This window comes from Onychomys torridus, chromosome 7, assembly GCF_903995425.1.
Source record: "Onychomys torridus chromosome 7, mOncTor1.1, whole genome shotgun sequence".
Lineage (NCBI taxonomy): Eukaryota > Metazoa > Chordata > Mammalia > Rodentia > Cricetidae > Onychomys > Onychomys torridus.
Window position 1 is genome coordinate 57,112,204 of NC_050449.1, and position 15,148 is coordinate 57,127,351.

The 15,148-nt window shown below is 45.6% G+C and overlaps 1 protein-coding gene across 2 annotated transcripts in view; it reads left to right on the forward strand.

Moving 5' to 3' along the window:
- Aagab (alpha and gamma adaptin binding protein) overlaps positions 1-15,148 on the forward strand; it is a 42,800-nt gene that overhangs the window by 25,636 nt on the left and 2,016 nt on the right. Inside the window, exons 6-9 of one of the 2 annotated variants that reach the window (XM_036193428.1) lie at positions 11,151-11,233; positions 11,926-12,025; positions 14,377-14,481; positions 14,925-14,974. In XM_036193428.1, the coding sequence (XP_036049321.1) occupies positions 11,151-11,233; positions 11,926-12,025; positions 14,377-14,481; positions 14,925-14,974 (338 nt within the window). The remainder of the gene's footprint in view (positions 1-11,150; positions 11,234-11,925; positions 12,026-14,376; positions 14,482-14,924; positions 14,975-15,148) is intronic. The other variant, XM_036193429.1, reaches the window with a different exon arrangement.

Consider the following 15,148-nt stretch of genomic DNA (forward strand, 5'->3'; position numbering starts at 1 on the left):
CACCATAAAGAAGGGTCTCAGCATGAAAAAGGTTGAGACCCACACTCTGACTGAAAGGCTGCTGTGTGATAGTGAGGCAGGAGAGACCAGGAAGATACCAGTCTTCCAGATGAGAGAAAGGTGACTTTAGGCATGCCTCAGTTGAGTGATTCTTAGTGGAGGCCCAACAGGGGCAGGAGAATCTGTGTCCAGTGCTACACTCACCTCTGAAGGGGCTTTTCAGAGCCACTTAACTAAGCTCTGTTACTGAGTCAGATGCGCCTCTTACTGCACTGGGCAGAGAACTCCCAGGAGCCTCTGGGCTTCTCTGCTATGTAGTATACCATAATGGCGTCCTTGCCAGATGATCACTCACCCTTTCCTGACCAAATACTTCAGAGTAACAGCCCAGAGCCGTGTGATACCATTCTACAAGCAATCAATTGCATAACAATAGATAGAGAGCATCTTTTTATGCTGGTCTTCTGGGCTATGGCTTTTGCTCTGCTGTGATTCTAAAAACAGTGGTAAGACCTTTTTATCTGCCCGTGATGTGTGTCCCTGTGCCTCTGCCCCGGTTCCAGCTTTCATTTCACCACTCCCCTTCCTCATCTTCCTAGGAGAAAAAAGTCCTTATGGAAGTGGGTGGTGGGTGGGGGCCATGCCTGTAAGCCTAGCACTAAAGAGACGGAGGCATGGGCCTGAGTTTGAGGCAAGCCTGACTACATGATGAGACCATGCCTCAGAGAACTGGGAAGTATTTAGATCAGGTTGGGTGAATAATTAAGGACACAGGAAGAATGGGAATTGTCTAACACATTGTGGAAAAACCAAATAAGAAGAGGCTGCACGTAATCTCTTTTGCATTATACATTCACATACAAACACACACAAAAGACCCATCTGTGGCTGGGTTGGCTCATTAAATTCTCATTCTCATATTCTCTCTCTGTCTCTGTCTCTCTCTGTCTCTGTCTCTCTCTCTCTCTCTCTCTCTCTCTCTCTCTCTCTCTCTCTCTCTCTCTCTCTCTCTGTGTATACACATGAATGTGTGTGCGTGCGTGCATGTGCACATGTGTGAGTAAGCATATAGTTTATTAAAAGTTAATATAGAGGTGAAGCACAAGATTAAGAGAAAGATGCTTAGGAAGAAAGCAAGATGCACCCGAGAATGTGGGTGTGGATTTGTTGAAGAAGAACTCCCTGTAGATTTGTTGTTGAGTTCTGTTGGTGTATGTGTATGTGTGTTCACAGATGGCGGCTTATGTACATGTGTGTGCTTGTGGAGGCCCAAGGTTGACATCAATATCTTAATTGTATCTCACTCTCCACTTTAGATTTTGAGGCAAGGTCTCTCACTGAGTCTGGAGCACACCATTTTGGCTGCTTTGGTTAGCCAGCTCTCTCAGGGTATCGCCATCTCTGCCTCCTACTTGCTGAGCTTACGGATGGGTCACCATGCCTACCTGACTTTTATATGGACCTTGGGTATTAAACTTGGGCCCTCACACTTTTGTGGCAAGGACTTTATACCACTGAGCCATCTCTTCAGTACCTGTCCTTGTGTTTTATAGAATGTAAGGGGCATTGCTTTCTTTGACACAATTATGTGTGTGAATTGGCCAGAGCAAGGCGTTGGAATCTCCGTATATGCATTTGATATGACTTCTTCCTTTTACAGGAAAGAGGCCTTGGTCAGGAAGGGTGACGTGTCCATACTCACACAGAGAATTAACTAAGGTGGGACAGAACCGCAGGTCTCCTGTTTCCACCATGCTGTGGTAGCTTAGTTGGCTGATTATTAGTATATTAGAGAGCTGAGCACAGAAAGATGAAATGATGAGTGCCTTTGACTGCATGGGAGACCATTGGCAGAGCCAGGTGACTTACTTGCCACGAATTGTCTCAGCGTAGGTGCTCTGTTGTGAGGCAGAGTTAAATGAGAGACTGACTGCAGGTGATGATTATATCTGATGATTATATATTGGGGTTTCTTTTGCTTATTGTTTTTCAATCCTTCTATATAATCTGTAAAGCATGGTGTTAGTCCTAACCCATTGCCCCTGAACTTAATCCAAAGAAAGCATAGTGAAGCTTCCAGCTAGCCAGTACAGCAAATGATGATGAATTACTTTGAGTGGGAGACAGCATACTTTCAGAATATTATTTGGAGTCAAGGTGGATTAGCATACTTTTCAGTTTGAGTTATGGCTATATATACACCATAGGTATTTAGTTAATGTCTTTTAAAACTTAATACCAGGCTTAAGAGCAAATATTAATTTATACAGTTGCAGACAAATCATTGTAGTCCCCCTTTGCCTAATAGGGGGTATGTCCTGAGAAAGGCGTCATCAGACAAAGTCATCTTTGTATGAACATTGTGGGGTGTGCTCCCACAAACCGAGATGGTATAGGTCAGTCCCTGGATATGGCTTTCCAGTGTAGTCACAAGACACCGTAAGAAGGTATAGAAGGTGGGCTACTCAAAGTTTTGCAAGAAACTTTCTTTTGTAAGTAGAAATAAGAACAATAAAAACCAGAGTGTGTAAACCAGTATCCTTTTCAAGGAGTATATGCTGTGCATAATTGTGTGTGCTGTTCTTTCACTGAGGGGTGGTGCAATGGACCTGTTTACACCAGGGTCACCATGACTTTGTTGTAACACATTACACATTACTAAGACATTAATAGGCAACAGGCTTCTTCTGCTCTGTCTCAGTGACTATTCTATTGCTGTGAAGAGATGCCATGACCAAGGCAACTCTTATAAAGGAAGCATTTAATTAAGGAATTGCTTACAGTTGCAGAGGTTCAGTCCATTATCAGCATGGCAACATGCATGTGTGGTGCTGGAGAAGTACCTGAGAACTGCATCCTGATCCAAAGGCAAAGAGAAAGACACTGAGCCTGGCATGGGCTTTTGAAACCTCAAAGCCCACCCCAGTGACATACTTCCTCCAACAAGACCTCTTTTTTTTTTCTCCTTTTTTAATTTATTATATTTATGTTTTAATTTTACATATCAGCCATGGGTTCCCCTGTCCTCCCCCCTTCCGTCCCCACCCCCACCTTCCCCCCATCCCTTCCCCTCTATTCCCATCTCCTCCAAGGCCAAGACTCCCCTGGGGATTCATTTAAACCTGGTAGATTCAGTACAGGCAGCTCCAGTCCCCTCCTTCCAGGCTGAGCAAAGTGTCCCTGTGTAAGCCCAAGGTTCCAAACAGCCAGCTCATGCACTAAGGACAGGTCCGGGTCCCACTGCCTTGTGCCTCCCAAACAGTTCAAGCTATTCAATTGTCTCACTTATCTGGAGGGCCTGATCCAGCTGGGGGGTTCACAATTCATGTGCTTCCATTTATTTGGCTATTTTTCCCTGTGCTTTTCCAATCTTGGTCTCAACAATTCACATGCTTACAGTCCCTCCTCTTTCTTAACAATTGGACTCCTGGAGCTCCACCTGGGGCCCGGCTGAGGATCTCTGCATCCACTTCCATCAATTATTGGATGAGAGTTCCAGCACGCCAACAAGACCTCTTAATCCTTCTAATCTTTTCGAATAGTGCCACTCCCTAGTGACTGAGCATTCAGACATATGAACCTGTGGGGGCCGTTCTCACTCAACCACCACAAAGCTCCTTAGAGTCTTTTAGACCGCTGCCATATGTTGCAAGCTATAGTTGATCCAGATGTTCTGCAGTCTATGACCATACTAGAAAGATGTGCAGATCTTCTGATAGACGTGACTTATATACTGACTTCACTGGGGTTCCTACTATTGGCTCTGCCAGGGTCATCAAATATAACATTCTCATTGAACTCATTACTGCGGGTGAACTTTGATGCTGGGAGACAAAATAAATTCCTACTCTTATGTATTGCTCTGTGTAGCAATGAACTAGAGGCAGCATCTCTGTTGCATTGAATTGCACTTGGGAGAAAACAAAGCCTAAAACACTCCTGGTGGCAGAGAGCTACCATGAAAATGGCTGGAAACACTGAGCTCAAGGTCTGTCGTGCCTCTAAGCTCTGCCCAAGAGGAAATACCCAGACACCGTTGCATTATGAATGGTAGACTTCCAGGGAAGCCATAGTTACCATGCAAGACCTAGCCACAAATAGTACCAGAAGTGAAGTGGGCGAGACCCTCACTCACCATTGAGGGCACCTGGGGCTAATTGAGCCTCAGCAGCTCCCTTGCCCTTTCATTTGCTGTCATGTCTTAAATTTCCTCTGTCTGAGCTTAGGCTGCCACTCAGGGAAAGGATGTAGATAAAAATCTCAGCTCCTGGCTGTGTTCCCCAAACTCACACCAGAGCCTGCTCTGTGGCTTGAAAACCAGCCTGACATTTATAGTTGGTAATGTCCCTTTATTATCACTGTCCTGAAAGGTGGAACTGTGGGCCACTGCCTCGTGACAAACAGGAGAGATGGTTAAGCCCCCATCCCCTCTCCTTTGAGTTTCCTAATCGTGTCTTTCAGTTTGGCATATCCGGAAGCCTCGTAGCTAAGTACTTTGCTTGAGCAGGGCCTTGAACTTGGGTGGTACCTGTAAGAGTTAGGTAGAAGTCTGGTATGTTGTGTTCTTACTTGACTTTGTTTGACTAGCACATCACAGAGGAGGGTAGTGATACATACAACACCTTTGCTGGGTGTCAATTTTATGTTCTACAGTGTTCCTGTCCCTGGTTTAATAAACTGGACACTGGCAAGTTCTATGAAGGGTTTTTTCTTCACTGATGGCTTCTGGGTATTCTATCAAGTAGCACCATGGTAGGTGAAGAGAGGGAGGAGAACCAGGGAAGACTGTCAGGCTGAACAAATAAATGCCTGAGTGTTGTGACTCTGCCCGTGGGCATAGAGCAGCTGGACTTGAGTGGTGGGTAGAAGTAACCTTCATACAGCAGCTTTCCATTTTCTCATTATAAATGAGGTGAATTGATTATCTACTAAAGTATCACCTAAATGGTCATCTGTTGTCCCCTCATGTCCTAGGTAAATGATTCTATGGCAGAAGTTGCAGACTCCCAGGTCAGGCTTGCCTTTGTAATTGATGGATAGAACCAAAAGAAGAAATGAGTGTCTACATCACAAGGCCCCAGTTCTCACTTCTGCCTGAACCAAGTGAAAGTAAATAGCTTATGCCTTTTATTTTTAAATTATTATTATTATTATTATTATTATTATTATTATTATTATTATTATTATCAACAGCTATGTAGCTCAGGGTAGCCTTGACCTTGATGCTCTTGCCTCAGCCTCCCAGGTGCTGGGATTACAGACATGCATCACCACATCCAGCTCTATATACATTTTTAAGAATGAAAGATAATTAAATAAAAAACTTGAATCTAATGTCACAGAGAAGCGAAGCATCAAATTTGTGAGAGGAAGAATGGCCAATGAGGAGGGTTCTGGTCAGTCTGCCTGGACCTGTGTAACCATGGGAAACCAGCTTCATGTCTCTGCCAGTGTCCAGGTCAGGGGCAACATCCACTGAAATGGATTTCATTAAATCTCATGATTAAATCTCATGAAACTGAACTGGAGTCTAACTTTTAAACTTAACATTGAGGAACTCAAGATATGACCTGAGCACTGAGACTGTCGCCTACCTATGAATGTCATGGTGAAAAAAAGAAATAATGCATAAGATAACTGATGATTCCAGGTGTGTAGAAACCATAATGGTGGAAGGATGGTGCTGTAAAAGGAGAGAAGGAAATGGAGAGCCTTTCCATAGGCCTTCAGGAGTGTCCCCACAGTGATAGGAACTCTCCTCCACAGGCCACCCTGGAGGCACTGTTCTTGAACACCTTGCTCTTCCACGGCAGTTGTTTCCAAAGCTGCTGACAAGCCACCTGAGAAAGCCATCTCCTCAAAGTCTTTGGTGCTCTTTCCCACATTTGGGTCTGAATGGCTGCTCTCGATTGCCAGCGCCCCTTGGGGATTTCCAGGTGTGTGCTCCAGGCTTCAGAGATAGGACTCAGTAGGGCCTTTGCTGTGACCAGTGATGAGCTTCCCTTCATGACTCTGGGAAGGACAGTGCTCACTCCAGAGTTGCAGTCTTCAGACTTCGCAGGAGTTGGAGGACATTGCCACAGCGCTCATTAGTCTCTTTGCTGCTGCCACCTCCTCTTGATCTGTCACTTGTTCTCTGCAGTGAACATGCTGTTCATAGAAAGGAGAGCAAGAAAGCGTGATCTCACTTTCCCGGAGGAGTGGCTGTTGACTTAGGAGCAGCTACTTCGTGTCATAGGCGGAGCAGAGGCATGTTTTCCCAATTCTAGCACAGGTGGAGCCACATGGAATGCTAGTCTGAGTGATCTGAAGTAAGCATTGCTCTAATAGCATGTTCAAGACTTCGAGCAGTGCTGAATGAGAGAGAATAAATAAGAGTTTGTGGTGTTTTTCTGTTTGTTTGTTTTAATGTGCGTGGTTGTTTTGCCTACATGTATGTTTATGTACCATGTGGGTACAAGGCCCACAGAGACCAGAAGATGGCATAAGATCCCCGGGACTAGAGTTATAATGGTTGTGAATTACCATTAGGTGCTGAGAATTAAATCCTGGTCCTCTGGAACAGCAGCCAGTGCTCTTAACCACTGAACCTCTCCAACCTACCACATTTTTTTATAACTCACCAGGAAGACATGGAATATTCTATAATAATGTAGACTCCTTTTCCTGGTACTAGTGACAGCATTTGTGACTTTCTTAAAGGTTGTATAACCCAGGTGGGATGGCATGGCTTAAGAGTATCACTTAAAAAAAAAAAAAAAAGGGATGCAACTTCTCCATGAACTTAGATGTGCCTTGCTGTGATTAGAATGGGCCTGGCCCTAGTTATCACCTACCATATGAGTGGAGAAGTCCAGGTTCACACTAAAAGGAAGGCATTTCGTGCAGAGAGGAAATGATGTAAGAACAGCGAAAACTCTTTAAAATGTAGAGAACGTTTGAACTGACTGAGCTGATGCCAGATAGTTGCTGCTTTCAAGAAATAAAAACTGAAAAGTGAACACAGAAAATGTCCGACAGGTCATGTAGGTTTTGGGATGTAGCCAAGGAGATTGTTAACACTTGAAGAATCTGCACTAATAACAAGTTGGTGTTTGTTATTTTTCACGGCACTGCCATCTTCCGTCTGTCATTTTCTAGACTGCTGAATGGAGTCAGATGTTTGGGGAGAAATTTGATGCAGAGTGGTTCCTCTTTCCCCGTGGTGTTAGCTATCCACAGCAAACTAGCCCAGAGACTTTAGAAAGGACAACTCCTCTTTTCAACTTGTGTGCTTTTCTGAGTGACAAGGTGGCGTGTGGACCATCCTTCTCCACTGTGCCTGAGGAGGTGGATTGTCTTTGTGAGCAGCCCACCCCACACACTGCCACCTGCCCCGCAGTTACCGAGTGGTCATCCTGACTGTCAGTTTACCGTTTAGGTTCGCCGGTGCCTGTGTCACGGGAACTTTACTTTGTTAATAATGGCTTCAGACACAGTGCTAGTGATACTGGTTGTCTAGGCACCTGGGATGTGCTACAGGAAAGCCATCCAGAAATTTCCAGAGTATCTTCTCACACGGTCACAAGAGGAGCGAGAGTAGAGTACATGGAGATACTTGGAGAGAGCAACTATTCCTGCAGAACTCTTTTTAAAAGTGTATTTGATTAATTTTTTTATGTGTATGTATTTGGGACTTAGTGTATGTGTATATACCATGTGCCCACAGAGGTCAGAAAAGGATGCCAGATCCCTTGAAGCTGAGTTACAAAGGGTTGCGAGCCACCATGTGATTGCTGTGGCCAAACTGCAGTCCTCTGCAAGAGCAGCCAGTACTCTTAACTGCTGAGGCATCTCTCCAGCTCATTAGAGAACTTTACTACAGTATTCTGCTTGAAATACTCATTTTATTGTGGTTACTGTCTTAACTGTGTCTAACTTAGAAATTAAACCTTATGTATGTGTGTGCTGAAGTATCCTTAACTCATGCTTAGGACTAAGTTTTGCAGGTTTTCTTTCTGCATTTTTGAATACTTGCACATATGTGCACAGGACATACATGCTACTTGTTCATGTCTTCTGTATAACTTCTGTATATGATCTGGAGGTAATTTAGAACAGTGTTGATAATGTTTGTGTTTGGCTGTGTACAAGTTTCCACTGAGGCATCGTGCTGATGTTCAGAAAGTTTTGGAGTTTGGGGTGTTTCGGGTTTCTAAATTAGGACTACTTAACTTGTTTTGGGAAAGCAGCATGGAGAGGGTTTGTTTCCAGTCACAGCTGTAAGCATCTGGTGTGCCTGGTTCCTAGCTGGGTAGGGGCTGGAGGCGGGGGCTCCTTCTATGCTTCCTGACTAACTTCTTTTTCATAAAAGTTTGCCCCTCCCGCATCCCAGAAGTTCTAGAAGAATCAGCTGAACAAGTACCTTGATTTGTTCCTTCCTAGTCTGGGGTTTTTGTGCTGTCAGTAAAACCACAGATGCTAGAACTAGTCTCAGCAGCCGAAGGGAAAGGCCCTTCGTCATAGGAGTGGCATTCCCACGCCAGAAACCTGGGGGCCGGGATGGTTACTAGCAAGTAAGGAAGATGTATGTGGTTCTTTTCTGTGAGCGAGGCATGCAGTGGGGGCGAGGGCGGAAGTGTGAAGAACACCAAAGCAGAAGGGCCAGTGTATCCAAGCCTGAGCAGCACTTCATGCGGGCAGTCTGCTTTGAATAAACAAACGTGGATTCCTTTCTCAATTGTATAAATGCATGTGTCTCTGACTTCCTTAAAATATAAGCAGGGACATAATGAACCCTCTGATGAGCTGACTGAATCCTCCATTGTTTATCAGAAAGCACTGAGCACAGTTCCCTCCAGCTTATTCTAAACTCATGGCTCATCGTGAACTTTATAAGGTTTTGAAATACAAGGATTGTGTGTGCGTGTGTGTGTGTGTGTGTGTGTGTGTGTGTGTGTGTGTGTATAAAACCTATTAATAAAAAGAAGTACTTAAGCACATTGAATTCCAAGGCACATGAGGAGAGGGTGCAGACAGCCCCTTCTCTTAGTCACAGCTCTCTGAGGACCAGCAGGCTAAGGCCCTGGGGTTGGTTTGTCTGAGGTCACACAGGTGGTGGGGTCATGAGTGAAAGCTAGAGTTTGGATCATAAGCTCCGCCTCTTCCCACTGCTCTTTTCTCACAGTGTTATCTGTTAGCATCACAGCATTAAACATTATTTTGCTGGTTTTAAAATTGTGGCTAAATACTCATAACATAAAACAATCAAAATTTTTAAAATGGATGTACATAGAAAAAAATTAAAGGTGCCCAAAGGTTTATAGTGTGTTGTCCGATGCAACTCCTCTGCCTGGCTCCTTGAAGGGAGCCACTGTGAGAAGAGAGGGCGCTGGCCTAAGATGCTCAGGGATCCGCTGTGAGAAGAGAGGGTGCTGGCCTAAGATGCTCAGGGATCCGCTGTGAGAAGAGAGGGTGCTGGCCTAAGATGCTCAGGGATCTGCCGTGAGAAGAGAGGGTGCTGGCCTAAGATGAGCTGAGCTCATCATGCCCTTCCGTGGGTGGTAGCCTGCCAAGTTTAAGGAATGCCAAACTGTGGAGTTGAGATTTGAGAAACTTCTGAATTAGAGTTGAAAATGACCCAAAGTACAAGTTATTTCCAATGATAGAAGGGAGGGTGCTTGTGTTTGCTGTAGAGAATCTGCCTTTTGTTCCAGCCAGCTGTAAATGCTGATGTGTCAAAGTGAGAGCTTCCTGCCATTGGGGTGAACCTGTCCTCCACCTCTGAAACCCTTGGAGGAAGACACCTTGTGCCTAACCCATGTTGAGGGAATGGTAGTCCAGCCCCCTCGGCAGGTTCTCACTCAGGGATGTGGGGTAGAGTTCTTTCAAGAACACTTTTTTAGATATACAAGGATTTCAGGCCACTTTAGTGTCCTGTCTGAGCCTGATTCTGCTAGAAGTTGAGATGAGTGGGCCTCTGCCCCAGCTTGGGGACTGAGTGAGCCCCAGAGCCCTTGAGTCTTGGGCTAGTTTTAGTGTGTGTCCTGGGTGATTCTTGGATCAGTTTCAGATACTCTGCCCAGACCTGTCTTCATTGTGACACACACACCATGGGTGGCTCCCCAGTAGCCAGATGACAGCTGTGCCAGCCACCATGCTCCTTTCCCAGTAGTAATGCTCCCAAGGTGACTTATAATGTCCCTGGCTTTAATCAACAGCAACCATTAAAACACAGGTGTCGGAACTTGCAGATGGAGCCATGGAATAGCATTTGTGTATAATAGCTTACTAGTTTTTCACCTTGACCAACATTCTGTTGTTTAAAACAATTACTCAGATGGGTCAGAGGTTGGGAGCGCTGTTGGTTCTTCCAGGGGTCCTGGGTTCAATTCCCAGCGACCACATGGTGGCTCACAACCATCTGTGGTGATGTGGTGAGATCTAGTGCCCTCTTCTGGCCTGCAGAGATACGTGCAGACAGAACACTGTATACATAATAAATGAATAAATCTTAAAAAAAAAAAAAAACAAAAAAACAATTACTCAGAATTGAGGGAGTGTGTGTGTCAGTCAGCTTTGTACCACTGCTATAAAATGCCTGAGATGCCAGCTTACATGGCTCAGCTTCCTTTGGCTCAGGGTTTCTGTCCATAGTTGGTTACCCTTGTCTCTTTGGACCTGTCACACCACAGTACACCATAGTATGTTTATGTGATAGAGATGACCATTCACCTCATGGTGGCCAGGAAGTAAAAAAAGAGGCCCACATCCCAGTGTCCCCTTCAAGGACATGCCCCCAATGACCTTACTTCCTCCAAGTATGTTCCACCCCCTCCAATTAGCACCTTCCCTACACAGGCCTTCAGGGGACATTTCAGATCCAGTCTCTCTCTCCTTCTCTCTCCCTCCCTCCCACCCTCTCTCCCTCTTTGTTTTTGAGACAGGGTTTCTCTGTGTATCCTTGGCTGTCCTGGAACTTGCTTTGTAGACCAGGTTGGCCTTGAACTCACAGAGATTCACTTGCCTCTGCCTCCCAAGTGCTGGGATTAAAGGCGTGTGCCACCACTGGCTAGATCCAAACCCTTTTACCAGCAGGGTTAGAGGTGGAGTTTTGAGGACTGAGTCTTTGCTTTTCATTTTGGTCAACACTCATGATGTCTTCTCTGCAGACAGAAGCCAGGGCTTCAGCCTTCTCAACTCTCTGGCTGGAGCAAACCGCAGCATTGCATCAGCAGAGCGCTGTCACTCTGAGGTAAAGAGTTGTCTGGGTCTTTGCTCCTCTTTGACCTTAATGTCCTTGATGTTGTGGATCTTTACACATTCTTCATCCTTTAGTTTCTATTTAAGAGGCAGCAGAGGAGAATTCAGCAGCTGGAAGGGGGCTCTAAAGTACCCCATTGTGCCTAACCCATATCGAGGGAATGGTAGTCCAGCCCCCTCGGCAGGTTCTCACTCAGGGATGTGGGGTAGAGTTCTTGCAAGAACACTTTTTTTAAATATACAAGGATTTCCTTGCAGTATAATCTTGCTTTCAGATCTTTATGTAGAAAATAAAAATGAATCTTTTTCAATTCTTTTTTACCAAGGTCCCGAGTCAACCCTGATTGAGCTGACAGTCTGTTTTTACCCTCTGTCCTCAGTAGCTCCATTCTGGGCTCACCTGGTCAGCCAGCCCATAGCATGAATTTTAAATGATGCAAACCAAACATGTTTTAGTAGCCTGGAGCAAAATCCTAACATTTCGTAGTTTTTCCTTGAGGGAAACAGCAGCTGGGGCAGCGGCTTCGCAGCCTTTCGTGTTTGAATGTGACCTCCTTCCTATCTGTTTCCTCCTTGTTCTGTTACTGCTTCTCCACAGCTAGCTGGGGGGTGGGAAGAGCCAACTGGTGGGTTGTTCACTGAAATTGTTGACTGTTAAGTCATTGCTTCTGTGTACCCCCCCAGCAGCAGGCCCCGCTGCCAGCAGCTGAGAGGATGGAGTCTCTTCCTGGCCATCGTGGTGGTGCATGTGGCTCAGCAGGTGCACAGGTGGACAGCATTGTGGGTAAGTTCCTCATGAGCTTCCAGAGATAACAGCAGAACTCAGAGTAGACACCAGGACAGAACACTGAGGGGAGAATGGACCTTAACCTGGAGAAGAAAATGCATGGCATACCCACAGGACAGGAGCCCCTGTGACTGTCCACTCAGTTAGCTCATCTAGCTTTCATTCCCATTCTGAGTGCCGATGGCCTCCTGTGACCTCTGTGCACTAACTCCGGTAGTCCCCACCTCATCTTGACTGAGCAGCAGCCTTCAGGCTGTGGACAGTGCCTCACTGACGCGTATCGTCTCCTGGCTTTCCTCCTGTGTGTCTTTATGAGATTGTTCTCCTTTCCCAAACCTGAAATACTGTGTCTTCAGCGCTCAGTCCAAATTCCTCTTTTTTTTTTTTTTTTTAAGAATTATTTATTTATTATGTATACATCTTCTGTTTGCACATATCCCTGTAGGCCAGAAGAGGGCGCCAGATCTCATTACAGATGGTTGTGAGCCACCATGTGGTTGCTGCGTATTGAACTCAGGACCTCTGGAAGAGCAGTCAGTGCTCTAAACCTCTGAGCCATCTCTCCAGCTCCCCAAATTCCTCTTTTTAACATGTTTTTAAAGCACAAAGGGACTCTGTCCTTGTCTCAGTTACCATCTCTGTGCACAGGTAAATCAGGAATGTCTTCGTTGGCTCTGTACACCAACTGCCTACCTGGTGTGCACTGAGCAAGACACACTTAGAACCCCGGATGCACTTAAACAAATTGTATGGCAGTGTGGTAAATGAATAGGATTATAAATCACCATTCTTGTCTTCAAGGAGTTTATAGACAGGTGTGTAGAGGTAGAGTTTGTGGTAGTCAGGGCTGTGGACATTAGAGTACCATACAGTTAGGTCAAGTCAAGGCTCTACCTCTAGCAGTGATACAGCCTTGAGTAGATGATTTTCATCTAAGTGCTCTCAGTTTCTGCCTCTGTCAAGCAGGAGTAAGCCATCTGTCCTCTGGTATGTTATAAAGTGGAAATACATCCTGTTAAGTTAAAGTATTCCATTTCAGTGGTGCAGTTCAGTGGTAGAGTGCTTACCAGGCATGTGCTCCAAAAATGGTGATGGTACCGGGCAGTGGTGGCACATGCCTTTAACCCCAACACTCGGGAGGCAGAGGCAGGCAGAGCTCTGTGAGTTCAAGGCCAGCCTGGTCTACAAAGCAAGTTCCAGAACAGCCAGGACTATTACTCAGAAAAATCCCTGTCTCGAAAAAAGAAGTGGTACAAGGCAAAGGGAAGAGAGAACAGGTAGACAGAGCAATGGATGTAAGGGAAGGGGAATGGATGGACAGCGATGGATGGGAGGGAAGGGGAATGGATGGACAGAGAGATGGATGGAAGGGAATGGGAACAGGTAGACAGAGCAGTGGATCTAAGGAAAGGGGAATGGATGGACAGGGCGATGGATGTGAGGGAAAGAGGAATAGATGAACAGAATGAAGGCCATAAGTGGAGGGGAAATGGATGGACAGAGATGTAGAAAGCAAGAGCTTCTCTCAGTACTGAGTGTGATCACTACAGCAGTGGTGGAAAATGTTAGAAAACCAAGGAGCCCACACAAATGCTGCCAGAGCTCTGCCAACAGTGCAGAGACTCTGAGGATGGAGCCCTGGGCACAGGACAGTCAGGGAAGCCTCTGTCACTGTGATAAAGAAGTAATATGAGGGGCTGGAGGGGTGGCTGAGCAGTTAAGAGAATCCATTGCTCTTACAGAGGACCCAGGTTTGATTCCCAGCACCCACATCTGGAGGAGGCTCACAACCACTTAACGCAGCTGCAGGAGATCTGAGGCCCTCTTCTGGTTTCTGCCAGCACCTGCATTCACATTCACACATGTATATATGCACAATTAAAGTAAATCTTTTTATATTTTAAGTAATGTGCTAAGGTGGAAATGGCAAAGGATTTGTATTAAGAATGTAGTAAGAAAACATGATTCAAAACAGCTCTACCTCTGGCATTTAAGTGAGTTCATTTTTAAACATGGGTTTTGGTTTTCGTCTACAAGTTATAGACAATGATGATTGTTCTAATAGGCTTAGGTGTGGCCATTGTCATAGTAGATGTGGCCATGATCAATACTGGTCCCTGTTGAGTGTGTAGGAGGGGGAGGGCGCCTTTCAGAGCAAGTTGCTGGAGCAAGTCACATCTCTAAATGGAAGCAGTGTCCTCTCTACCTCATCCAGTGCTACGAGGATGAAAAGTAAGCCTCCAGCAGCCCAACAAGCCCCCTGTGAAGCTGGCGCCTGTCCTCACGAGAGCCAGGGTTGCCTGTACCAAGCACGTATAGCAGTGATGTGTGGCCACCTCTGGTTTCAGATCCCATGTTAGACCTGGATATTCAGGAACTAGCGAGTCTCACCACTGGAGGAGGAGATCTGGAGAACTTCGAGAGGCTCTTTTCAAAGTTGAAGGAAATGAAAGGTAATTATCGGCATGTCTCAATTCTCTCGTGTTGGTGCTTTGCTAGTTTATGTGGTCGCGTCTCACTTTGTAACGGCTAGATTGGATTCAGAGCTCTGGGCTTGAGAAATTTAGCTGCTTAGGAGATTGGACCATTTGATTGGTAAAAATTCCCCGGGGAAAGATTTCCTGTCTTGATTCTCTTCCCCCTTACTTTCCCTCCTTCTGAAGTGTATCTCTCTCTCAGTGAGTCTCATTATCACAGCATCTGTCAAATTCCCACCATTTCACTCACATCCCATCTGGAAAATTTGGGAGACTCAAGCTTCCTAATGGCCGTAATGACTATACCATGAGCATATGTCTTAGAAACCCATCTACCATCTTCAAGTGTTAGCACACCCATGCACTCCAGATCCTCCTGTGCTATTAGACAAATTTCTTAAGATATATTTTCCCCCCAGACAAGGCTGCGACGCTTCCTCATGAGCAAAGAAAGCTGCATGCAGAAAAGGTGAGAAGACCCAGCAAGTATTTACCATCTACAGAAGGTCTTACCTGGGACTTGGGTGGCGCCACAGACCTAGTGTGAGTGTTGCACTAGATATTACAGCCTGCTGGATGTTATCTGGGCAATAGTAATACAGTTGCTACAGTTAAACTGAGATCGTGGTGGTGTGTGCCACGT